Here is a 26,746-nt window from a genome sequence, read left to right on the forward strand (position 1 = left end):
ACATAGAAATACCCAAATCATAGAAAAACAAACATAGACTGCCCACCCAACTCACGCCCTGACCATACTAAATAAATACAAAACAAAGGAAATAAAGGTCAGAACTTGACACATACACACAGTACATACACTCACACACCTATAAACACTGACGCCACGCAAATATTGTTCTTACTTTTTAAACTCTGCATTGTTGAGAATGGGCTCATAAGTAAGCATATCACGGTAAAGTCTACACTGGTTGTATTCGGCGCATGTGACCAATCATTTTTGATTTGATTCGATATGTGAAAACTGCACATTTCTACATATACAATTTTAAAGTTCTACCTAATGATATCACCAAAAGTTCAAACATTTTCAAACACTGTGACCTTTGCAGTGACGTGGTAAGCAAGAAAACACCAAAACTCTCACTAGAAACTCGTAGCAGGTTTTGAAAATCAGTTTTTTAAAAACTTTTAATCCTACCCTGTGTCACAGAGAAGCATTTTTTTAGGATGTTTCTTTTTATATTTTTAACCAAAGATCAGAGAAACACTGTTTTCACATACTGTATGTAGACATTGGTTTAAAATCAAATCACATTTTATTAGTCACGCTTCGTAAACAACACATGTAGACTAACAGTGAAGTGCTTAATTATGGGGTCTTCCCAACAAATAATATAAAAGTAAAACATGTAATAATAAAAGTAATAATAAATAAACAATGAGTTACAATAATTTGGCTGGCGAAAGTAATTTGAGGTTGAAAGGTGGCAGAATTACCCTTTAAGCCATGTACGTTAGAATAGAAAAGCTAACGACTTATGTCATATGTGTTGCCCTGAATGAACACCTACACTAATTGGTAATTACGATTACAGTACTTCAGACTGGTTGATATGCATAAAAAATGTCTTCAAAAAAGATAATACATCAGTGTATTATCATTTATCTAACAACATATTTGGCTGGACAGCAAAAAATACTTTAATTCCATTCATTTTTCAAATTTTCACTGTTTGTGCTGTTACTGCTCTTTGCCTTTGTATGACTTGGATTTTGTATTTACTACACATTTCACACTCCTTTTTCTCAAGAACAAAATATATATTGAACAACGACACTTTCTCACAAGATAAAACATATACTACAAAGCCTGATTTCAGTCTTAACTCCATTTTGATCAAAAGTGTACTTACTGCATTTACTGCTACCTTTGCATAGTTTTTTTGTGTGTGTCAATTTCGACCAGCCCACCCAACAAAAAAATGGTCCAGCCAATCTGGCATTTGCCAGAATTGCCAGATTGCCAGATTCCCAATACGCCCATGTCCACCTGGGAAGCCTACCTGGAAATAAGTCTCTCACTGTTGCCGCCTGCTACCGACCCACCTCAGCTCCCAGCTGTGCCGTGGACACCATTTGTGAATTGATCGCCCCCCATCTAGCTTCAGAGTTTGTTCTGTTAGGTGACCTAAACTGGGATATGCTTAACACCCCAGCAGTCCTACAATCTAAGCTAGATGCCCTCAATCTCACACAAATCATCAACGAACCCACCAGGTACAACCCTAAATCTGTAAACAAGGGCACCCTCATAGACGTCATCCTGACCAACTGGCCCTCCGAATACACCTCCGCTGTCTTCAACCAGGATCTCAGCAATCACTGCCTCATTGCCTGTATCCGCTACGGATCCGCAGTCAAACGACCACCCCTCATCACTGTCAAACGCTCCCTAAAACACTTCTGCGAGCAGGCCTTTCTAATCGACCTGGCCCGAGTATCCTGGAAGGATATTGACCTCATCCCGTCAGTTGAGGATGCCTGGTCATTCTTTAAAAGTAATTTCCTCACCATTTTAGATAAGCATGCTATGTTCAAAAAATGCAGAACTAAGAACAGATATAGCCCTTGGTTCACTCCAGACCTGACTGCTCTCGACCAGCACAAAAACATCCTGTGGCGGACTGCAATAGCATCGAATAGTCCCCGCGATATGCAACTGTTCAGGGCATTCAGGAACCAATACAAGCAGTTAGTCAGGAAAGCAAAGGCCAGCTTCTTCAGGCAGAAATTTGCATCCGGCAGCTCTAACTCCAATAAGTTCTGGGACACTGTAAAGTCCATGGAGAACAAGAGCACCTCCTCCCAGCTGCCCACTGCACTGAGGCTAGGTAACACGGTCACCACCGATAAATCCATGATTATCGAAAACTTCAACAAGCATTTCTCAACGGCTGGCCATGTCTTTCACCTGGCTACTCCAACCTCGGCCAACAGCTCCGCCCCCCTCGCAGCTACTCGCCCAAGCCTCTCCAGGTTCTCCTTTACCCAAATCCAGATAGCAGATGTTCTGAAAGAGCTGCAAAACCTGGACCCGTACAAATCAGCTGGGCTTGACAATCTGGACCTTCTATTTCTGAAACTATCCGCCGCCATTGTCGCAACCCCTATTACCAGCCTGTTCAACCTCTTTCATATCGTCTGAGATCCCCAAGGATTGGAAAGCTGCCGCAGTCACCCCCCTCTTCAAAGGGGGAGACACCCTGGACCCAAACTGTTACAGACCTATATCCATCCTGCCCTGCCTATCTAAGGTCTTCGAAAGCCAAGTCAACAAACAGGTCACTGACCATCTCGAATCCCACCGTACCTTCTCCACTGTGCAATCTGCTTTCCGAGCCGGTCACGGGTGCACCTCAGCCACGCTCAAGGTACTAAACGATATCATAACCGCCATCGATAAAAGACAGTACTGTGCAGCCATCTTCATCGACCTTGCCAAGGTTTTCGACTCTGTCAATCTCCATATTCTTATCGGCAGACTCAGTAGCCTCGGTTTTTCTAATGACTGCCTTGCCTGGTTCACCAACTACTTTGCAGACAGAGTTCAGTGTGTCAAATCGGAGGGCATGCTGTCTGGTCCTCTGGCAGTCTCTATGGGGGTGCCACAGGGTTCAATTCTCGGGACGACTCTTTTCTCTGTATATATCAATGATGCTGCTCTTGCTACGGCGATTCCCTGATCCACCTCTACGCAGACGACACCATTCTGTATACTTCCGGGTCGTCCTTGGACACTGTGCTATCTAACCTCCAAACGGGCTGCAATGCCATACAACACTCCTTCCGTGGCCTCCAACTGCTCTTAGATGCTAGTAAAACCAAATGCATGCTTTTCAACCATTCGCTGCTTGCACCCGCACGCCCGACTAGCATCACCACCCTGGATGGTTCCGACCTAGAATATGTGGATATCTATAAGTACCTAGGTTTCTGGCTAGACTGTAAACTCTCCTTCCAGACTCATATCAAACATCTCCAATCTAAAATCAAATCTAGAGTCGGCTTTTTATTCCGCAACAAAGCCTCCTTCACTCACGCCGCCAAACGTACCCTAGTAAAACTGACTATCCTACCGATCCTCGACTTCGGCGATGTCATTTACAAAATAGCTTCCAATACTCTACTCAGTAAACTGGATGCAGTTTATCACAGTGCCATCTGTTTTGTTACTAAAGCACCTTATACCACCCACCACTGCGACCTGTATGCTCTAGTCGGCTGGCCCTCGCTACATATTCGTCGCCAGACCCACTGGCTCCAGGTCATCTACAAGTCCATGCTAAGGTCATCTACAAGTCCACCCGTAGCACGCGCTCCAGCAGGTGTATCTCACTGATCATCCCTAAAGCCAACACCTCATTTGGCCGCCTTTTGTTACAGTTCTCTGCTGCCTGTGACTGGAACGAATTGCAAAAATCGCTGAAGTTGGAGACTTTTATCTCCCTCACCAACTTCAAACATCTGCTATCTGAGCAGCTAACCGATCGCTGCAGCTGTACATAGTCTATCGGTAAATAGACCACCCAATTTTACCTACCTCATCCCCATACTGTTTTTATTCATTTACTTTTCTTCTCTTTTGCACACCAATATCTCTACTTGTACATGACCATCTGATCATTTATCACTACAGTGTTAATCTGCAAAATTTTAATTATTTGCCTTTCTCCTCATGCCTTTTGCACACAATGTATGTGCAAAAGGACTCTCTTTTTTCTACTGTGTTATTGACTTGTTAATTGTTTACTCCATGTGTAACTCTGTGTTGTCTGTTCACACTGCTATGCTTTATCTTGGCCAGGTCACAGTTGCAAATGAGAACTTGTTCTCAACTAGCCTACCTGGTTAAATAAAGGTTAAATAAAATAAATCAAATCAAATCAAATGTATTTATATAGCCCTTCGTACATCAGCTGATATCTCAAAGTGCTGTACAGAAACCCAGCCTAAAACCCCAAACAGCAAGCAATGCAGGTGTAGAAGCACGGTGGCTAGGAAAAACTCTCTAGAAAGGCCAAAACCTAGGAAGAAACCTAGAGAGGAACCAGGCTATGAGGGGTGGCCAGTCCTCTTCTGGCTGTGCCGGGTGGAGATTATAACAGAACATGGCCAAGATGTTCAAATGTTCATAAATGCCCAGCATGGTCAATAATAATAATCACAGGCAGAACAGTTGAAACTGGAGCAGCAGCACGGCCAGGTGGACTGGGGACAGCAAGGAGTCATCATGCCAGGTAGTCCTGAGGCATGGTCCTATTGCTCAGGTCCTCCAAGAGAGAGAAAGAAAGAGAGAAAGAGAGAATTAGAGAGAGCATACTTAAATTCACACAGGACAAGACAGGAGAAGTACTCCAGATATAACAAACTGACCCTAGCCCCCCGACACATAAACTACTGCAGCATAAATACTGGAGGCTGAGACAGGAGGGGTCAGGAGACTGTGTGGCCCCATCCGATGATACCCCCGGACAGGGCCAAACAGGAAGGATATAACCCCACCCACTTTGCCAAAGCACAGCCCCCACACCACGAGAGGGATATCTTCAACCACCAACTTACCATCCTGAGACAAGGCAGAGTATAGCCCACAAAGATCTCCGCCACGGCACAACCCAAGGGGAGGGGGTAGGGGCGCCAACCCAGACAGGATGACCACATCAGTGACTCAACCCACTCAGGTGACGCACCCCTCCTAGGGACGGCATGAAAGAGCACCAGTAAGCCAGTGACTCAGCCCCTGTAATAGGGTTAGAGGCAGTGAATCCCCGTGGAAAGAGGGGAACCGGCCAGGCAGAGACAGCAAGGGCGGTTCGTTGCTCCAAAGCCTTTCCGTTCACCTTCACACTCCTGGGCCAGACTACATTCAATCATATGACCCACTGAAGAGATTAGTCTTTTTGAGGTTGAGACTGAGTTTGCGTCTCTCACATGGGTAGGCAGACCATTCCATAAAAATTGAGCTCTATAGGAGAAAGCCCTGCCTCCAGCTGTTTGCTTAGAAATTCTAGGGACAATTAGGAGGCCTGCGTCTTGTGACCGTAGTTTACGATTAGGTATGTACGGCAGAACCAAATCAGAGCGATAGGTAGGAGCAAGCCCATGTAATGCTTTGTAGGTTAGCAGTAAAACCTTGAAATTAGCCCTTGCCTTGACAGGAAGCCAGTGTAGGGAGGCTAGCACTGGAGTAATATGATCAAATATTTTGGTTCTAGTCCGGATTCTAGCAGCCATATTTAGTACTAACTGAAGTTTATTTAGTGCTTTATCCAGGTAGCCGGAAAGTAGAGCATTGCAGTAGTGTAACCTAGAAGTAACAAAAGCATGGATACATTTTTCTGCATCACTTTTGGACAGAAAGTTTCTGATTTTTACAATGTTACATAGATGGATAAAAGCTGTCCTTGAAACAGTCTTGATATGTTCGTCAAAAGAGATCAGGGTCCAGAGTAACGCCGAGGTCCTTCACAAGTTATCTCACAATCACACTGTAGCACATTCAACATGCACACATAGAGGGCACTAACTCATAAAATCACAGACTATGTATTACGTTTGATCAAATGTGGATACATAATGAATGAATACTGTTACTTCTCTTCAGAATATAGGGAAATTAAACGTTTAATTTACGTATAGTGTTTTTCTATCTTGAAGAGCAATTGGCGAATCTACATATATGAACCGAAAGTGGAATTTACAAACTTTTCCAAAATGGCTGCCCATGTCAGAAATAGGTTTTTGTGAGTATGTTTATTGTGACATTTTATGTCTCATTTTAGCCGAGAAAGAAAGACTTTGTACTACAACAAGAATTGAACGATAGTAATATAACTTATCTAGGGAGCTAGATTTCGTTCACGTGCACATTTGGAATGTATCGGCGCGGCGGGGGCAAGAGGGACCACAATAACAAGCCGGTGAAGAAGGATGAGAGTGACAGCAATAAATATGCCGAGCTTCTCGTGTTCGGCTATGCCTGCAAGCTGTTCCGGGATGACGAGAGGGCTCACTTCCACGAGCAGGGCAAACAGCTCATCCCATGGATGGGGGACAAGAACATCCTGATTGATAGGTCGGTTGAACAAACCTAAAGGAATTGTTATCCTAACCAACTTTCCTAATCCCAGATCTGTCTTTCGAAGGGACTGATCGGATTCTTGCAAACATAACTGACATAAAAGTATTGGCGAACCATTTATCTAGCTTGCTAATGACGTCCTTTTGGCCTCATGAAACCGAAGATGCACTAACTATTAACAGGGTAGCAGAGCATCATGTCAAGATGCTGTGTCCTCCTCTAAGTTTTCCATATATTTCAACAGTGAACACGCTCTACATGAGACTGACAGTTGGCTATGATGACCTGTAAAAAATAGTTGTTTATTTGGAAATATACCCAATTGAACCATGAAGGGAGTGACATATGTTGGGGTTGAGTGACCTTAATCTGCACGGGCCTGCCTCTTGTTTCGAATGTATTTGTGTGTCTCTCTATCACATAACCAGCCCTTATTTCCCCAGCAAGTAGCCTAAGGCTAAGGGGTCCTGCCTGGCCCCCCCAATGCCAACCCCAGCGCCCACTCTGGAGAGGTGGAAGAGAGGAGCGAACGCAGGAAAATATCGTCCGTTTGGGTTCTTACGGATAGGTATTTATGTGCTCGGGTTTGTGTGGATGTACCTTTTTTACAGATATAGAAGGAATTATGCATATTATATGGGGAAGTTAAACCCTGTAAGGTAAGAGGTGAGTTGTTTTCTTTTGTTTTTGTGTTCATGCAGGGCTGTTTCTCCATAGGGATTGTTGAGAGAGGAATGAAATAGGCTACACTGAGTAAGCTTGCCAGAAAACTGCACTAGATAGGCCTATGTCAGGAGTTGTTCATGTTAGGCTGTCTGTATTGTGACGAGATTGCTCAGTTCCAGTACCATACACTCCCTCATGAAAGACTTGTGACTGAGGTAGCACGTTTTGTTGTTAAAAACTCTTTGTTTTAGGGTCCCATCTGTGTTGGTAAGTAGGTCCATGTGTTGTCTTTCCTCAGTTGCTTCTTCTATTCCTCTAACCCCTCTCTTCACCCTACAGGTATGATGGGCGTGGTCACTTGCATGACCTCTCGGAGTACGACACAGGCTCGTGGAACAGAGACTACCAGCTGTCCGAGGAGGAGGCCAGGATCGAGGCCCTGTGTGATGAGGAGAGGTACCTGGCCATGCACACAGACCTGCTGGAGGAAGAAGCCAGACAAGGTAGACCAATCAGTCATAGCTGGGGGATCATACTCTGTCTCTTGTGTCTGAACTGCTGAGTAATGCCTCCACTCATCTGCTGTGGAAGACAGTAAACGTTTCAAGATTTGTTTTTTCCAAATAAAGCCTGAACTATATAAAAAAGCTAGACCTTAACCTTTTAAGCAATGGCAATTGGCCTATATGGATAGCGCTATATTGAAATGTTTCTTACTGAGGAAATATGAAATGCATAACCATGGTAGCAATTGAAAGTGAACCGTTTAGAGATAATGGGAAAATTAGTAGCCCAACGGTGAGTACACAACAGTTCACCTGACACAAGACTCAATCCAAACATTACACTGTTGATCTCATGCAAATCTACATTTACTTTACTTTTCGCTGCATTTGTTGATAACGAAATCTGAAAATACTCTGGATACATGCATCCCTGATAAAGCTAGAAAATGTGGGCTAGGTGCAACATAAGACAAAAAATAACAAAGGTTTGATGAAGAGGAATAACTGGTTTCTACAAGTGGCCACACACCTCTCCAAAGTGTGCACATTTCCTAAGCAATTTCAATGCACTTTTATGACTATACGGTACTATTTTTTTAATCTCTCCTAGCTATGCCATTTGTGGAACTAGAGCAAGCACACTTGAAGTTTAATTTTGGACACAACCCTGCTTCCCACCATTAAACAATTACTGTTGTTGTTTACGCAATCCAAAAATGGTCCATTATAAATTGCAATCGGGGTCAGCTGGGCATGATTTGAAAGCTTGTTATATTGTCATCATGACTAGCTAAGTTATAAATTACAATCTTACAGTGTTAGGCTTTCACAAGGCAATTCAGAGAAACAGATCATAATTTTTGTGCACATAGAAAGGAGTCATGAGTGCATTCAGGTGCATGTGCCCCGGTGAACAGTCTCATTCTGTTCAGAACAGAGCTCTGACGTCATGTGTAGCATGTTACTGTACAGCCACTATGTTCCAAATATGGGTACAAAATGTAAAGGGTTAAGGATAATTATGCACATGGATTCATTTGGAAATTACTATATTTGGGCATAATCCGTTTGACTTTTCCACAGAATCCTCTCACTAAAGCTATGTCAAAGTCAGTGAGAGGGTAGATTCTCAGTAGCCTAACTAGTACGGGGATCATTTCGGTGCATGCAGACCCTCATGTATGTAGTCCTGTGAGGTCCAAGATAAAATATGAAGTATTTTCTCAGACAATCACTGTCTGGTTGAATGACTAATCATAGACTATTGTTGAGGCTTATGTTTACTTTTTAATATTTCATTTTCTGTAGTTATCAGCATAATTTGTGCTGCCTTAGACAATGTTGTAAACATGCCCGTAATGTAGGGCTTTTCCCAACTAAAACAAATCTTTGTCGACCAAGAGTTGTCTGTTCTTTCGACCAATTGTGTTAAATGTGTATTTTATATTGACACATATATTGACACATCCTGTGTTTAAATCAAATCATCCAAACTCGTCCCTTTTTCAGGACCCTGTCTTTCAATGATAATTTGAAAAAATCGAAATATCTTCATTGTAAAGGGTTTAAACACCATTTCCCATGCTTGTTCAATTAACCATAACAATTAATGAAAATGAACCTGTGGAACGGTCGTTAAGACACTAACAGCTTACAGAAGTTAGGCAATTAAGGTTACAGTTATGAAAACTTAGGACACTAAAGAGGCCTTTCTACTGACTCTGAAAAACACCAAAATAAAGATGCCCTGCTCATCTGTGTGAACATGCCTTAGGCATGCTGGAAGGAGGCATGAGGACTGCAGATGTGGATAGGGCAATAAATTGCAATGTCCGTAGTGTGAGACGCCTAACGCAGCGCTACACGGACAGCTGATCGTCCTCGCAGTGGCAGACCATGTGTATCATCACCTGCACAGGATCGGTACGTCCGAACATCACACGTGTGGGACAGGTACAGGATGGCAACAACAACTGCCTGAGTTACACCAGGAACGCACAATCCCTCCATCGGTGCTCAGACTTTCTGCAATAGGCTAAGAGAGGCTGGATTTAGGGCTTGTAGGCCTGTTGTAAGGCAGGTCCTCACCAGACATCACCGGCAACAACGTCACCTATGGGCACAAACCCACTGTCGCTGGACCAGACAGGACTGGCATAAAGTGCTCTTCACTGATGATTCGTGGTTTTGTCTCACCAGGGGTGATGGTCGGGTTTGATTTTATCGTCGAAGGAATGAGCGTTACACCGAGGCCTGTACTCTGGAGCGGGATCGATTTGGAGGTGGAGGGTCCGTCATGGTCTGGGGCGGTGTGTCACAGCATCATCAGACTGAGCTTGTTGTCATTGCTGGCAATCTCAATGCTGTGCGTTAGAGGGAAGACATCCTCCTCCCTCATGTGGTACCCTTCCTGCAGGCTCATCCTGACATGACCCTCCAGCATGACAATGTCACCAGCCATACTGCTCATTCTGTGCGTGATTTCCTGCAAGACAGGAATGTCCGTGTTCTGCCATGGCCAGCGAAGAGCCTGAATCTCAATCCCATTGAGCAAGTCTGGGACCTGATAGATTAGAGGGTGAGGAGTAGGGCCATTCCCCCCAGAAATGTCCGGCAACTTGCAGGTGCCTTGGTGGAAGAGTGGGGTAACATCTCACAGCAGGAACTGGAAAATCTGGTGCAGTCCCTGAGGAGGAGATGCCCTACAGTACTTAATGCAGCTGGTGGCCACACCAGATACTGACTGTTACTTTTTATTTTGAACCCCCTTTGATCAGGGACACATTATTCAATTTCTGTTGGTCACATGACTGTGGAACTTGTTCAGTTTATGTCTCAGTTGTTGAATCTTATGTTCACACAAATATTTATACATGTTAAGTTTTTATCCCGCTGTCTGTGTTGCTGAAGCTGCAACATAAGTACAGCCATTTCTGACTTGGAAGTTCTGTTACTGAAATCCCTAATTTGTTTAGGGAAAAGCATTCCCTTAACCCTTGCTCGCTTCACTTGACACATGTATGCATCGCATGCACGTAACCTATTCACACGGGACTAGTATTACTAGAGAATGTTGGTAATGTAATTATTGCTCCAGATTGTCAGTTATTCCAGATGACAATTCGGACGGTATTCGTATTTTCCAAACTGCCTCCTGTAATTCTTATTTTTGTTCAATAAGTTGACAGTTATGACGGAAGCCTGGAGGTTTTTATCTAGGTGTGAAGATGCAGTATTTCAACATGTCCAGGTGATAGGGTCACACTGAACTCGAGCTTGGTTCCCAAGTTTCTAAACCATACCAAACATCTTTGGTATAGTGTCGGCATTAATGTATATTTGAATTGAGGAAGTGTGATCATAGTCATTAGGATGTTTTAGTACGTTGTGAATGCCCCCCAGCCTTCAAATGTGAGCTAAACAGTGCAATTGTACTTGCAATGTGTTTAAGGCTAGGGATGAGAAAGTTAGCTAATCATTTCCAAACGCTTAGGCCAGTTGTATGCTGCTTTGCGATCTATTAACAGCAAGGCTTGCATTGAATAGGCAAAAAAATAATAATAATGCATTTGGCAATATTCAATTCATAAGCACAAAACATATAAACAAAAGCATTCACTGTGAAAGTTGATATGATACATGTAGGCCATTCATCTATAGCTTATGCGCAGCACTTTGTTCAATTGATCTAATCAGTTATTGTTTTCTTGTGCAAACCGCTGGCATCTTCTGCACCTATGACATTTCTCTCAAAACACAGGGATGTTGATTCTTGGAGTTTGCCAAAAAACATTAGGTTATTCTGGCTGGAATTGTTGCTCCCCTTCCATGTAAATGTTAATTCGGACGGGACTAAAATTACAGATATTGTGTTTTGTCCTTGTTCACATAATTACATTACCCGACTTCCCCCACTAAAGCTAAGCCTGTTTTAAAAATGGAAAGGTTTAAGAAAGGTTTAAGCTTATTATTCATGACTCGCTCATTTTGTTTTAAAACAAATTCTTGATTGCATGTCAAATGTATGCTGTGTGATGACATGAATTTCTGAATGGTTGATACAGTAGCCTATATAAGTATTGAAATAAAGGCTTAAGTAAGTTACTGTATTAAGACTAAACAGGCCTACAGATCAATGGGGTTTACATAAGGCTGCTATAATAAGCCTACCAATGATAATTACATTACTTATGATCATAATAGTAATAGAAATAATAAGGAGCTCAAGAAAAAGCAGCGTTGTTATTATAAATATAATTTCCCTGAACATTTTTGGAGGCGTGTAGCCAACACTAAATAAATTATAAAAATACCAGAGAGGCTGTTTTAACAAACAAAAAAAGTCGAAAGCCTTTATTAAAGCAGAGGTTAAAAACAGCCGAATGTGTGAAATTATTTACTTGACATGATGTTGCATGAGGCTTGGTGCTCACAGAATCAGTAGGCTATTAATCAAATAGGTAACAATTGCAATATCAGTCTTATTTCCGTAGATACAGTGCCTTGCGAAAGTATTCGGCCCCCTTGAACTTTGCGACCTTTTGCCACATTTCAGGCTTCCAACATAAAGATATAAAACTGTATTTTTTTGGTGAAGAATCGACATTTATTGGATATTTCAAACTTTTTTAACAAATCAAAAACGGAAAAATTATTCAGCCCCCTTAAGTTAATACTTTGTAGCGCCACCTTTTGCTGCGATTACAGCTGTAAGTCACTTGGGGTATGTCTCTATCAGTTTTGCACATCGAGAGACCGAATTTCTTTCCCATTCCTCCTTGCAAAACAGCTCGAGCTCAGTGAGGTTGGATGGAGAGCATTTGTGAACAGCAGTTTTCAGTTCTTTCCACAGATTCTCGATTGGATTCAGGTCTGGACTTTGACTTGGCCATTCTAACACCTGGATATGTTTATTTTTGAAGACAAATCTCCGTCCCAGTCTCAGGTCTTTTGCAGACTCCATCAGGTTTTCTTCCAGAATGGTCCTGTATTTGGCTCCATCCATCTTCCCATCAATTTTAACCATCTTCCCTGTCCCTGCTGAAGAAAAGCAGGCCCAAGACCATGATGCAGCCACCACCATGTTTGACAGTGGGGATGGTGTGTTCAGGGTGATGAGCTGTGTTGCTTTTACGCCAAACATAACGTTTTGCATTGTTGCCAAAAAGTTCAATTTTGGTTTCATCTGACCAGAGCACCTTCTTCCACATGTTTGGTGTGTCTCCCAGGTGGCTTGTGGCAAACTTTAAACAACACTTTTTATGGATATCTTTAAGAAATGGCTTTCTTCTTGCCACTCTTCCATAAAGGCCAGATTTGTGCAATATACGACTGATTGTTGTCCTATGGACAGAGTCTCCCATCTCAGCTGTAGATCTCTGCAGTTCATCCAGAGTGATCATGGGCCTCTTGGCTGCATCTCTGATCAGTCTTCTCCTTGTATGAGCTGAAAGTTTAGAGGGACGGCCAGGTCTTGGTAGATTTGCAGTGGTCTGATACTCCTTCCATTTCAATATTATCGCTTGCACAGTGCTCCTTGGGATGTTTAAAGCTTGGGAAATCGTTTTGTATCCAAATCCGGCTTTAAACTTCTTCACAACAGTATCTCGGACCTGCCTGGTGTGTTCCTTGTTCTTCATGATGCTCTCTGCGCTTTTAACGGACCTCTGAGACTATCACAGTGCAGGTGCATTTATACGGAGACTTGATTACACACAGGTGGATTGTATTTATCATCATTAGTCATTTAGGTCAACATTGGATCATTCAGAGATCCTCACTGAACTTCTGGAGTGCTGAAACTTCTGGTTTGCTGCACTGAAAGTAAAGGGGCTGAATAATTTTGCACGCCCAATTTTTCAGTTTTTGATTTGTTAAAAAAGTTTGAAATATCCAATAAATGTCGTTCCACTTCATGATTGTGTCCCACTTGTTGTTGATTCTTCACAAAAAAATACAGTTTTATATCTTTATGTTTGAAGCCTGAAATGTGGCAAAAGGTTGCAAAGTTCAAGGGGGCCGAATACTTTCGCAAGGCACTGTATATTGAGGATTTATAAAGCAAGGTACATTTTAAGAGTCAGGCTATTGATTATAGAACTTAATTTGGGGTTTCCTTTCTCCTCACTTTTCTTAGATATTAAGGCAAAGCCTGTTTTCTCAACTCCTCATTCTGTTGCTGCCTTTAGTCTCAACACCAATATGCTGGTTAACTTCCCTATTATATACAAAGCAAGGTCTGGGAAGAGGCACAAATTCAACAGCGCACTGTGTTTCTATATATCATGGTGTACAGAGACCTGTCTGATTCGCGCCTGTGAGTGGACTGATCCATTGTGGAGATACACACATACATACATACATACATACATACATACATACATACATACATACATAGATTTTTTTTGTTACTGGTCGACTAAATGGGGTTTGACCTACCTTAGTGTAACTTTTTTCATTAATTTTTAACTACCGTTGCCTGATTTACATGTGAAAGTACCTCTCCTGTCCAAAGATTTCTATTTTATTGGCTTAGTCTTGAGTGTTGAAATACACATTTTTAAAAGACTATCCTAAGGTTATTTTAGTAATGCTGCACACTTCATAGCAAATATTCTGTCACTTATAATGAAATAGCTCTGACCATTACATAAAGAATCACTTTTGCCAAATTAAATCTAGCCTATTTAAGCCTATTTAAATTAAATAGTTTTTAAAGGGTTTAAGTGAAATATGGTGTTTAAATCCCAAACTGACTGAGTCCTCATGTAATTTGTGTTACTTTTGTCCCCTCACGCTTGTGCGTCCTTGAGTAGTGGGGCTTTAGCAATTATCCACGTGGGGACACGAGACGCATACAAATATTTTTCTTGTTAGATGGGAGTTTGTCTTTGATTCCTCAGTCCTTTACTATGAGATCAATTGCAATAGAAAAGTGTGGTGTTATAAGGTCAGCTTGGCTTCGATCTGCTTTAGTTTTTGTCAGCTCACAATGCTCTTTATATCCTTAACTATGCAGGATGGATGGAATGATGATTTTGAATTAATCCAATGTTTTTGTCTCATGCTTGAGGCATGAGCCTATTATGGCTGTATTTTTCAATAAATCTACCGTTCCATTCCCCTCACTCTTTTATTATGTATGTTTTTCTTACACAGAGGAAGAATACAAGCGTCTGAGTGAAGCTCTGGCAGATGAAGGCACCTATAACGCAGTGGGCTTCCGCTACAGCGCAGACTACTACGACCCTTCCCAACCCACTGAGGAAGAGGAGGCCAACAGGGAGACGGGTGAGCACACACACGCATAAATGCACACACATTTAAATGATGTATTTGAATCCACAAATGACATACATCACAAAAAATTCAAGTAAACTCACACATATATTTACAAAACCTCTCGATACCACTTGTTACCCCTTGAAACCACTGAGAATCTTTCTTTGACCTGTCGTTAGGGGGGAGAGAGAGGAGAAAGAGAGAGACATATATCTCACACTAGACACATGAATATACTGGTGGAGAGGCTCACATATCACCTTTAATGAAAACCCTGTGATTAATTCTTTAGCATGGCAGGCTCCCCGGAGTCACACAAACCACTATTTGAAGCCCTGGAGCTAAACAAAATAAAGCTTTTTCAAGTTTGGGCACTGATTGTGAAGTCTTACTGGCTAGCTGCTCTACAGACTTTTTACCATCTGTGAGGTCCCGTGCTGGGCTCCAGCCTCTTCACTAGGCCCAGTGAACAGCCGATCTGCCAACTTCTGTCTGTAGAGTCCGAACAGTTTGGGCTGCACATTAATATTACCCCTCTGTGGAAAGGTGAGACTCACAAATATGTTGGGTTGTTTTGCACAAGACACGTCTGAAGGTCCCTCGGTACCAGTTTAAAAAATGAATGGAAGTATATTTCCTGATCTTTCTTATATCTTTCAGATATAGGACGAAAACTTCCTTTAGATTTTTTTTGGGGGGGACTGTTTGCTGTTCCATGTAGTAAATCTGTTATTCAATACGTATGCATGGGCTAATAGCAGTAAGGCTAAATTATATATTTAAAATTAAATCCAATAGCTAAATAATCCTTGGCTTTGACCTTCTTAAAACAATGTAATATAGTTTAGTAGAAACCCCCTGGCTAGGTCTTAGTCTGTAGAGGGTTAAGTGGCTGTCAGGGCGCTGTGCTCTGCGTCATTCCTACTTGAATGCCCTTCCAACTGGTAATAACTAGTGGGAAAATTGTCTATCAAACCTGAGCTTCCACTTCTCCCAAATGCTGACCTCTGACGTCACCTACTAAGGAAATGACCTCAATAACAACATTTTTGGCTAAACGTTATTTTAATATAAGCAATCTATATTGAAAAAAATATCAACGCAGCGTGTGAAGTGTTGGTCCCATGTTTCATGAGCTAAAATGGAAGATCCCATACATTTTCCGTACTCACAATAGCTTATTTCTTTCAAATTGTGTACACAAATTTGTTTACATCCCTGTTAGTGAGCATTTCTCCTTTGCCAAGATAATCCATCTATCTGACAGGTGTGGCATATCAAGAAGCTGATTAAACAGCATGATCATTACACAGGTGCACATTGTGCTGGGGACAAAAAAAGGCCACTAAAATGTACAGTTTTGTCACACAACACAGAGCCACAGATGTCTGAAGTTTTGAGGGAGCGTGCAATTGGCATGCTGACTGCAGGAATGTCCACCAGAGCTGATGCCAGAGAATTGAATGTTTATATGTCTACCATAAGCTGTTTTAGAATTTGGTAGTACATCCAACTGGCCTCACATCCGCAGACCACTTGTAACTATGCCATCTCAGGACCTCCACATCAAACTTTTTTCTTTTCTTTTTCTGATTGCAGTTCAGCGTTGTAACCAACTTCAGTGGAAAAATGTACACCTTTGATGGCAACTGGGACGCTGGAGACGTGTGCTTTTCACGGATTAATCCTGGGTTTCAACTGTACCAGGCAGATGGCAGACAATGTGTATGGCGTTGTGTGGGCGAGCGGTTTTCTGATGTCAACGTTGTGAACAGAGTGTACCATGGTGGTGGTGGGTTTATGGTGTGGGCAGGCAGGCATAAGTTACAGACAACGTTGATGGCAATTTGAATGCACAGAGATGTCATGATGAGATCCTGAGGCCCATTTTCCTGACATTCATCCGCCGCCCTCACCTCATGTTTCAGCATGATAATGCACGGCCCATGTCGCAAGGATCTGTACACAATTCTGAAAATATCGCAGTTCTTTCATGACCTGCGAACTCACCAGACATGTCACCCATTGAGCACATTTGGGATGCTCTGGATCAACGTGTACGACAGTGTGTTGTAGGCTTGGGCGGGTTACCATATACCGGGATATTTTGATATAGCCGCAGGATGGTTTTTCAATACTGTTGAAACTATTTCTTATGTTTTTTAGACATTTTATCTATATTTGGCAACTTTTTAAATACCTGCAGTCAACTGGTGCAATACATTAGGAGATAAAGAAAATCCCCTTCTTGATTTCACCTGTCACATAATTTTTCGTTGAAGCTTACCGGTAGTCCCCAGTCACGTGGTGTTTACAAGCACACAACAACTAGAGACTGGAGCCTTGTGAGTCACTCACTGTTGTGCAGCATGCGGCAGGTGTTCTAGTTATGAAATTCATAAGTCCAGTTCTGCCAGCAAGATGTCTTATAACTAATAAATAAACTGTTTAAAATGTGCAAATGCTCAGCAATTGTGCATTTGGTTTGCTAATTTTGTAGCTAGTTTGCTATCTAGTGGTTAGCTTCTTCCAAAATCAAGCTTCACTTGGTAAAAGCAGAGAATCCCCTCCTGGATCAAGAGCCTTGATGTCTAATATTTGGTTTGTGATTGCAGCAAACTGTGAGTAGTATTTCTGAGTTACTTATGTGTCTTTGAGCTGGGGTTTCTGTCCTACAAGTAGTTTAGGTCAAAGATTGTATGAAATGTTTGCAATGCGCTCGTTAGCATTTAGTTAGCATTCTCTATGAGATTGTACATGTATTGTTAGCATTACTAACCTTCGGATTACAGAGGCCCAGTGGGGTTTGAAAATAGCCCCCCTTCTGTTCAGTGCCGGTATTACAGAATATCCTTTTATGGCACAAGGTCAGTATGAAGGTAGGACAACCTGGATACCGCCCAAGCCTAGCATGTTCCAGTTCCCAACAATATCCAGCAATTTTGCACAGCCATTGAAGAGGAGTGGGACGACAGGCCACAATCAACAGCCTGATCAACTATGCGAAGGAGATGTTGTGCAGCCTGAGGCAAATGGTGGTCACACCAGATACTGACTGGTTTTCTGATCCACACCCCTACTTTTTTTTAAGGTATCTGGGCTCCTGAGTGGCGCAGCGGTCTAAGGCACTGCATCTCAGTGCTAGAGGCTTCACTACAGACCCTGGTTTGATTCCAGGCCGTTTCACAACCGGGCATCATTGGGAGTCCCATAGGGCAGCGCAAAATTGGCCCAGCGTCGTCCGGGTTAGGGTTTGGCCGGGTTAGGCCATCATTGTAAATAAGAATTTGTTCTTAACTTTCTTGCCTAGTTAAATAAACAAATAAATACAAAATATCTGTATTCCGAGGCATGTGAAATAGATTAGAGCCTAATGAATTTATTTCAATTGACTGATTTCATTATATAACTTTAACATATTACTTACTGGTATACATTGTGATTCTGTTTTTTTGTTATTAAGGCACTTTTCATTTAATCACAAAAGCATGTGAATGCATCCAACTCGTATTTACGACTTCAAAGCTGAAATGAACACTTTCCCCATTGCTTATGAACACAGCATTATTACAACCCCTCCCACCCGTTCCCCTGCCAAAGTGCCCCTCCCTCAGCAGATGGTACAGTACTACTGCTGTGTGTCTGAGTGCTGTCATCAGTACTATCACCTGGCACTGCCTGGGATTACTCGGCAGTACAAAACTCCTCTACTTGTGTGTGTGTGTGTGGGTGCGTGCGTGCGCGTGCATGCGCTCGTCTCTGTTGTGGTATCGTCGACCGGGGCACACCTCGGGCGACCAGCGGTGTGCCTGATTAAATCGGCACAAGACAAATCTATGCTGTGCTCCTTGGCTGCAATGTTTGGCATTAATGTGCTTAACCTCTACATCCATCTGCAGCCTCCCCACATTGAACTAAAGCATACCATTTTAATCAAATTTCAAGCTGACCTATCCGTGTGTTATGTCACACTGGGGGGGAGGGGGTTAGATGTTGTAAATAATTGTGACAGGGACCACCACCTCCCAGAAAGTTAAGAGTAAGTAAAGCTGAAACTGAGTGTTTCGGGCAACGTGGCCGAATGAGAGTAGGTAGAGGAGGGAGAGGAGGAAACGTTGAGTGCTTGTAATGTGTCACAGTGACTGTAGGTTGAATCCTAATCTCTCTTCTTCTCTCTCCCTGACCTTGTGGGTTGTTCCTCATCAGAAGAAACAGAGCCGCAGGAGAGCGAGGAACCCTTTGTGGCACCCCCGGGCCTGGCGATCCCCCCCGATGTGGAGCTGGTGAGTACCCTGCACTACTTCATGCTTTAATTAACATGATGGTCCACAGGGTTGCAGAATGGGGTTTTAACCAATAAGTCTAAGCCGGGGGCTGTTCTACTAAGCTATATGGATTTGTGTTTAAAGGTCATATCAAGGATCATTTAGCTATTTTATTTTGAAGTTTAAGACTCATTGAAGTATTAAAAAATATATATATATATTTGATGAATATTTTTATTTGGCCTTACTGCTATTAGCCCATACAAACGCATTGAATAAGAGATTCACTACATGGAACAACAGAACGTCCCCCCAAAAAATCGAAAGGAAGTTTGTTCTGAAGTGTCTGTCCTATATCTGAGAGATATAAGAAAAACCAGGAAACATATAAGTTACACGTTTTTAGGGAGCTTTCAATTGTCAATTGAATGTTCATTTCTCTACCATAACCTGTCGTTTTAGAGAATTTGGCAGTACGTCCAACCGGCCTCACAACCGCAAACCACGTGTATGGCGTTGTGTGGGCGAGTGGTTTGCTGATGTCAATATTGTGAACAGAGTGCCCCATGGTGGAGTTGTGGTATGGGCAGGCATAAGCTACAGACAATGAACACAGTTGCATTTTATCGATGGTAATTTGAATGCATAGAAATCCCGTGACGAGATCCAGAGGCCTATATTTTTAAGGTATCTGTGACCAACAGATGCATATCTGTATTCCCAGTCATGTGAAATCCATAGATTAGGGCCTAATGAATTTATTTCTATTGACGGATTTCCTTATATGAATTGTAACTCAGTAAAATCTTTGAAATTGTTGCATGTTGCGTTTATATTTTTGTTCGGTATACATTTGAACAATGGTGGGTCCGGGATCCAACAGTTTACATAACACTCCCTATTATGGAGCCATGGAGAGGGAAAAGGAAGGGAACGGAGCAGCAAACAGCAGAACTTGCTTGCGAGTGTTGTGCGCGTGATAGACAGTGACTGGTGCAGTATTGATGTAGCGATGCTGATCAGACTGCAGACAGACCAATAGACAGACACAGACAAGTGGTGAGTCGAACGATAAGGCGTCTTATCTGGGGGGATGGTATTGAGGTCATCACTCACATCCTGCAGCCTGGGAGGAGACTGAGAAGAGGAGTCTGCTGTGCTGCTTTAGTTTGTGTCAGTCAGTATCATCCCAGTCCACTAGGACAGACTTTCCACTCCACTGTTGCTGCTTCTCCCATTGACCGCCGGTTGCTTTTCATCTGCAGGGTCCTTCCAACTCAAGAAGGGGAGGATTTCATCTCAGCATGGCCTCGATTCTCTCTCTCTCTCTCTCTCTCTCTCTCTCTCTCACACACACGCACACCCTACAGACTTCAGACTGACACAAACACACACACAAACTTACATACATTTGAACTATTAATTTGGGGATATGGCTGTGTTTCCCCCGTTATCACAGGCAGTCGCCGGTCTGTCAGCCTGAGGGGTGGGGAGAAGGAATCGTCTCTCTCTCTGCTCTTCCTTTCTGTGTTTCATGATTCCATAAGAAGTTCCTCGTTAAAATTCCAAATTGCAAGGTTATTTGCCGCTACAGAGTTTATGCTCTCGCAAAACACGTAAGTGTGTGTGTAGTGGAATGTTACTACAGAGTTCAGGCCCAAGCGTCTTCTCTCCAAAGGTTTTCATTTGATGAGAAATGTGTGTTCTTGCTATTTTTTTTCTTAGGGTAACTAACGAGAATGATTCATCATTGAAAGTACCCAGTCACAGTGATATTGAGTAATCGAGCCCCAATGATTTCCATCTTGTATGTATTTAGTAAATGATTGTTAGTGAAGAAGCTATTAAACCTCTTCTACAGTCTTTAGGAAATAGAATTTGGTTGATCCCCCACAAAGAATTAACTGCCACACTTAAAAACCTGTTTCATGTCATGTTGTAGCGTATTTAGCTTTTTCGTCTTTGCTTCTGAAGTGATTACTCTTGTGCCTCAGTTATTAAATACAGTTACATTAACTTGCCTTAAAGGAGAGTCTGGGGCCGTATGTATCAAGCATCTCAGACAAGGTGTGCTGATTTAGGATCCCCTTTGCCTGTTAGATCACAATGAATAATGTTACATGGAAAGGGGGGCCTTGATCCTACAGTCGTGGCCAAATCTTTTGAGAATGACACAAATAATAATTTCCACAAAGTTGCTGCTTCAGTGTCTACATATTTTTGTCAGATGTTACTATGGAATACTGAAGTATAATTACAAGCATTTCATAAGTGTCAAAGGCTTTTATTGACAATTACATGAAGTCAATATTTGCAGTGTTGACCCTTCTTTTTCAAGACCTCTGCAATCTGCCCTGGCATGCTGTCAATTAACTTCTGGGCAACATCCTGACTGATGGCAGCCCATTCTTGCATAATCAATGCTTGGAGTTTGTCAGAATTTGTGGGGTTTTGTTTGTCCACCTGCCTCTTGAGGATTGACCACAAGTTCTCAATGGGATTAAGGTCTGGGGAGTCTCCTGGCCATGGACCCAAAATATCAATGTTTTGTTCCCTGAGCCACTTAGTTATCACTTTTTCCTCATGGCAAGGTGCTCCATCATGCTGGAAAAGGCATTGTTCGTCACCAAACTGTTCCTGGATGGTTAAGAGAAGTTGCTATTGGAGGATGTGCTGGTACCATTCTTTATTCATGGCTGTGTTCTTGGGCAATTTTGTGACTGAGCCCACTCCCTTGGCTGAGAAGCAACCCCACACATGTATGGTATCATGATGCTTTACTGTTGGCATGACAAAGGACTGATGGTAGCGTTCACCTTGTCTTCCCCGGACAAGCTTTTTTCCGGATGCCACAAACAATTGGAAAAGGGATTCATCAGAGAAGATTACTTTACCCAAGTCCTCAGCAGTCCGATCCCTGTACCTTTTGCAGAATATCAGTCTGTCCCTGATGTTTTTCCTGGAGAGAAGTGGCTTCTTTGCTGCCCTTCTTAACACCAGGCCATCCTCCAAATGTCTTCGCCTCACTCTGCGTGCAGATGCACTCACACCTGCCTGCTGCCATTCCTGAGCAAGCTCTGTACTGGTGGTGCCCCGATCCCGCAACTGAATCAACTTGAGGAGACGGTCCTGGCGCTTGCTGGACTTTCTTGGGCGACCTGAAGCATTCATAACAATTGAACCGCTCTCCTTAAAGTTCTTGATGATCCGATAAATGGTTGATTTAGGTGCAATCTTACTGGCAGCAATATCCTTGCCTCTGAAGCCCTTTTAGTGCAAAGCAATAATGACGGCACGTGTTTCCTTGCAGGTAACCATGATTGACAGAGGAAGAACAATGATTCCCTTTGAAGCTTCCAGTCTGTTATTCGAACTCAATCAGCATGACAGAGTGATCTCCAGCCTGGTCCTTGTCAACACTCACACCTGTGTTAACGAGAGAATCCCTGACATGATGTCAGCTGGTCCTTTTGTGGCAGGGCTGAAATGCAGTGGAAATATTTGGGGGATTCAGTTCATTTGCGTGGCAAAGAGGGATTTTGCAATTAATTGCAATTCATCTGATCACTCTTCATAACATTCTGGAGTATATGCTAATTGCCATCATACAAACTGAGGCAGCAGACTTTGAAAATGAATATTTGTCATTCTCAAAACATTTGGCCACGACTGTAGATCCGCATTCCTACTCTTGCTTGATACATACATCCCCAGGTTGTCACCTATCCTTAACCCCACATTTAGTTTGACTTAGTGTGTGTCCTCTTCCCCTTTCCAGCCAGCGACCACCAAAACCCATGCCATCATTGAGAGGACGGCCAACTTTGTGTGCCTGCAGGGGGCCCAGTTTGAGATTGTTTTGAAAGCCAAGCAGTCTGGCAACTCCCAGTTTGACTTCCTGAACTTCGAACACTACCTGAACCCCTACTACAAACACATCCTGAAGGCCATGAAGGAGGGCCGCTATACCTCTGCCTCCGACAAGCAGGATTTACAGGGTGAGTCACAGAGATTAACAAAAAGGGTTTATATAGAATGAGTTATACATCATGGGATACATAGTATATGTTACTATCTAATACATCATGTGGAAATTTTAGAGAACAGTGGCACAGAATACATTTTAAAGGGATACTTCGGGATTTTGGCAATGAAGCCCTTTATCTATTGCACGCGGAGACATAAAAATGGTATTCACAAGTTCATCTGACTGGGGAAGTACATAAAGGGCTCCATTACCAAAATCCTGAAGTGTCCCTTTAACAACAGAATACATTAATTTAATTCAGAATACATGGAGTACTTATTACTGTAGTATGCAACTATAGTATTGTTAGTTTCTAAATATCAGAGTACGAACTCGACGGACACTATAAAAACTTCAACCAAAGGATCTAACAGTTGAACAGACAAAGACATGGTTCCACCAGTGGTAGTATATATTTTGCAGGTAGGCTAGTGGTTAGAGCATTGGGCCAGTAACTGAAAGGTTGCTAGATCGAATCCCTGAGCTGACAAGTTAAAAATCTGTTGTTCTGCCCCTGAACAAGGCAGTTAACCCACTGTTACTAGGCTGTCATTGTAAATCAGAATTGGTTCTTAACTGTCTTGCCTAGTTAAATAAAGGTTAAATAAAAAATATATATACCCCAATTTGGGTTGGAATCTCCTCCTTCTCTCTAAAGATTACATCTCTGTTGCTAGGCAGGAAATTAAGGGATGCGGGCAATAAACTGTTCCTTAACGTGACCTGACCTGACCTCGGCCCCCTTCCTCACTAATCCACAGCTCCCCACCCTTATCAGTGCCTGCCAACATGTGATCGTCTTTCCTTCACTCAGTACATTCCAAGCTTAACATACCTCCTACAGATAACCTTTTTCAGATTAAACATTTTGATATTTTTCTTTAAAGGTTACAATAGCACTGCTAATGACAGACTAATGGCAAATCTGCCTTTGCATGTGGAAATTTTGTATAATGCAGCTTTAACAGAATATGTAAAAACCATGGACATTAAAAACAAAACTAAAATTAAGTGAGAAGGAGGTATTAGTCTGAGGCTGAAAAATAAGTTAAATTCACATGAGCACCACAATGCCTACTAAACCCATGCTCTACCAGGGTTTTCCAGCACACAGCTTTGACCTACTACATGACCTCTGTCATTGCCAACAAAGGGTATATAACAAAGTATTGAGAAACTTTTGTTATTTACCAAATACTTATGTTCCACCATAATTTTCAAATAAAATCATTAAAAATCCTACAATGTGATTTCTGGATTTTTTCCCCTCATTTTGTCTGTCATAGTTTAAGTGTACCTATGATGAAAATTACAGGCCTCTCTCATCTATTTAAGTGCGAGAATTTGCACAATTGGTGGCTGACTAAGTACTTTTTTGCCCCACTGTATGTTTGTCTGGTCTATTTAAAATAATAACCTTCTCAAACAGCCTAATTCACTCTTCAGAGGAATAATAGACTTATTAAAATAATTCAAATATACATTAAATACATTCAAATATGCATTTTATACATTAAAATATAATAATGTATATAATGTATACAAAATCCTCATCAATCTACACACACTACCCCATAATGACGAAGTGAAAACTGTTTTTTAGAAATGTGTGCATATTACTTAAAAGTAGAAATACCTTATTTACATAAGTATTCAGACCCTTTGCTATGAGACTTGAATTTAAGCTCAGGGCATCCTGTTTCCATTCATCATGCATATTTCTCAGAATGAGAACGTGTTGCCAATTCTTATATAAATGTGCCTTTTTATGCTCATTGTACATTTTATAATACACAGACTAGACAGCTAGCACATAAGTCTGTGGCTAAAATGCTGCTAGTGGTATGTGATACATGTTCATTGATACTCTCATTTTAGTAGGGTCTGCTCTGTTCTACATTTTGTGAGTTGAGACATGAAAAGGGTGTTGTTAGAAAGGTTTTTGTCTATTACAGTAAAACAATATCTCTAAGCGTTTCGGTGTCCATTTTACCGATTCTGTTGGACCAAACCTCAAATGCAAATAGCGAGTTTCAACTGCTTCTTGTCAGAGAGGACGTTGTTATTCGTCTTTGTTGTGAGTGGTAGGGGAAGGGGCTCGGTGTCTGTGTCCGAGTGGGAACGAGCACAGTGCACACTGGACTGAAGCAGCAAAGCAGACGAGACCAAAAAGACAGAACGCTCATAAAAACTAAGAAAAAAAAGATAAACCTCTTGTGATCCAGGCATTTGGAACAATACGCTAAAGCATAAATTCGAAATAATTTGATATTGCCCAGCCCTAAGCTACAACCTATATTTTGACAGAGGGGAAATCAGTATGAACGAGTACAACTTTATGAAAGTGGATAACCCTGTGACACCTGTAATATATGCACTCCCTAAAGTCCATTCATGCCCTACTAACCCCCCCGGATGATCTATTATTAACCGGAAAAGGGAGCCTGACAGAACAGATATCCAGTATTTTTTAACTAATTTCTCAAGCCGCATCTCCTCTTTACCCTCCTTCACAAGGGACTCTATTGACATTATTCATGTACTCTGACTTTCTTTTTGGACCAGCGCCCTACAGACCCTCTGCCTAGCTCCTCATGTGTCAGAGGCCTAGCAGAGCTGGTACTCGCAAAAAAAACAGTTATGTTTAGAAGTTACTTTTTCCCACTTTTTCCCATGGCACTCAATTATGCCAATATTAGACTCTTAGAACATGATCACATTCTCAACCCTGAGCAAAATCCCTTTCTATCCAAGGTCAAACTATATTGACGTTATATAGACAATATATTGGTATTATTTGATGGGATCTGGCTAGCTGGCCAACCTGTGGACCGAACTTATCTGGCCGGCTGGAGCTATGGTCCTGCCGGCCAGATACAGTGCATTCGGAAATTATTCAGACCCCTTGACTTTTTTCACATTTTGTTACTTTACAGCCTTATTCTAAAATAGATTGAATTAAACATATTCCTCAACAATACCCCAGAAATCGAAAGAATATTTTTGGAAATGTTTGCAAATATATATAAAATAAACATACCTTATTTATGTAAGTATTCAGACCCTTTACTATGAGACTCAACATTTTTCTCAGATGCATCCTGTTTCCATTGATCGTCCTTGAAAGGTTTCTACAACTTCATTGGAGTAGACCTGTGGTAAATTCAGTTGATTAGGCATATATAAGGTCCCACAGTTGACAGTGCATGTCAGAGCAAAAACCAAGCCACGAGGTGAAAGAAATTGTCCGTAGAGCTCCGAGACAGGATTGTGTCGAGGCACAGATCTGGGGAAGGGTACCAAAAAATGTCTGCAGCATTGAAGTTCCCTAAGAACACAGTGGCCTCCATCATTCTTAAATGGAAGAAGTTTGGAACCACCAAGACTCTTCCAAGAGCTGGCCACCCGGCCAAACTGAGCAATCAGGGGAGAAGGGCCTTGGTCAGGTAGGTGACCAAGAACCCAATGGTCACTCTGACTGAGCTCCAGAGTTCCCCTGTGGAGATGGGAGAACCTTCCAGAAGGACAACCATCTCTGCAGCACTCAGGCATTTATGGTAGAGTGGCCAGACGGAAGCCACCCCTTC

The 26,746-nt window shown here is 42.2% G+C and overlaps 1 protein-coding gene across 8 annotated transcripts in view; it reads left to right on the forward strand.

The window, feature by feature from the left end:
* Nucleotides 1–6,033: 6,033 nt before the first annotated feature.
* Nucleotides 6,034–26,746, forward strand: part of LOC109868109 (splicing factor, suppressor of white-apricot homolog) — a 155,356-nt gene continuing 134,643 nt past the window's right edge. For 5 of the 8 annotated variants that reach the window (XR_004204958.1, XR_004204959.1, XM_020457548.2 and 2 more), the window contains exons 1-5: nt 6,034–6,408; nt 7,420–7,583; nt 14,745–14,876; nt 19,074–19,150; nt 22,911–23,130. Coding sequence is in view for 6 of the 8 variants with exons in the window: in XM_020457548.2 (XP_020313137.1) it covers nt 6,209–6,408; nt 7,420–7,583; nt 14,745–14,876; nt 19,074–19,150; nt 22,911–23,130 (793 nt within the window). In the remaining 2 variants the exon portion in view is untranslated. Of the gene's footprint in view, nt 6,983–7,419; nt 7,584–14,744; nt 14,877–19,073; nt 19,151–22,910; nt 23,131–26,746 lie in introns of all 8 variants that reach the window. The other 3 variants (XM_031802488.1, XM_020457547.2, XM_020457550.2) reach the window with 3 other exon arrangements.

The sequence above is a fragment of the Oncorhynchus kisutch genome, linkage group LG23, assembly GCF_002021735.2.
Source record: "Oncorhynchus kisutch isolate 150728-3 linkage group LG23, Okis_V2, whole genome shotgun sequence".
Classification (NCBI taxonomy): Eukaryota; Metazoa; Chordata; class Actinopteri; order Salmoniformes; family Salmonidae; genus Oncorhynchus; species Oncorhynchus kisutch.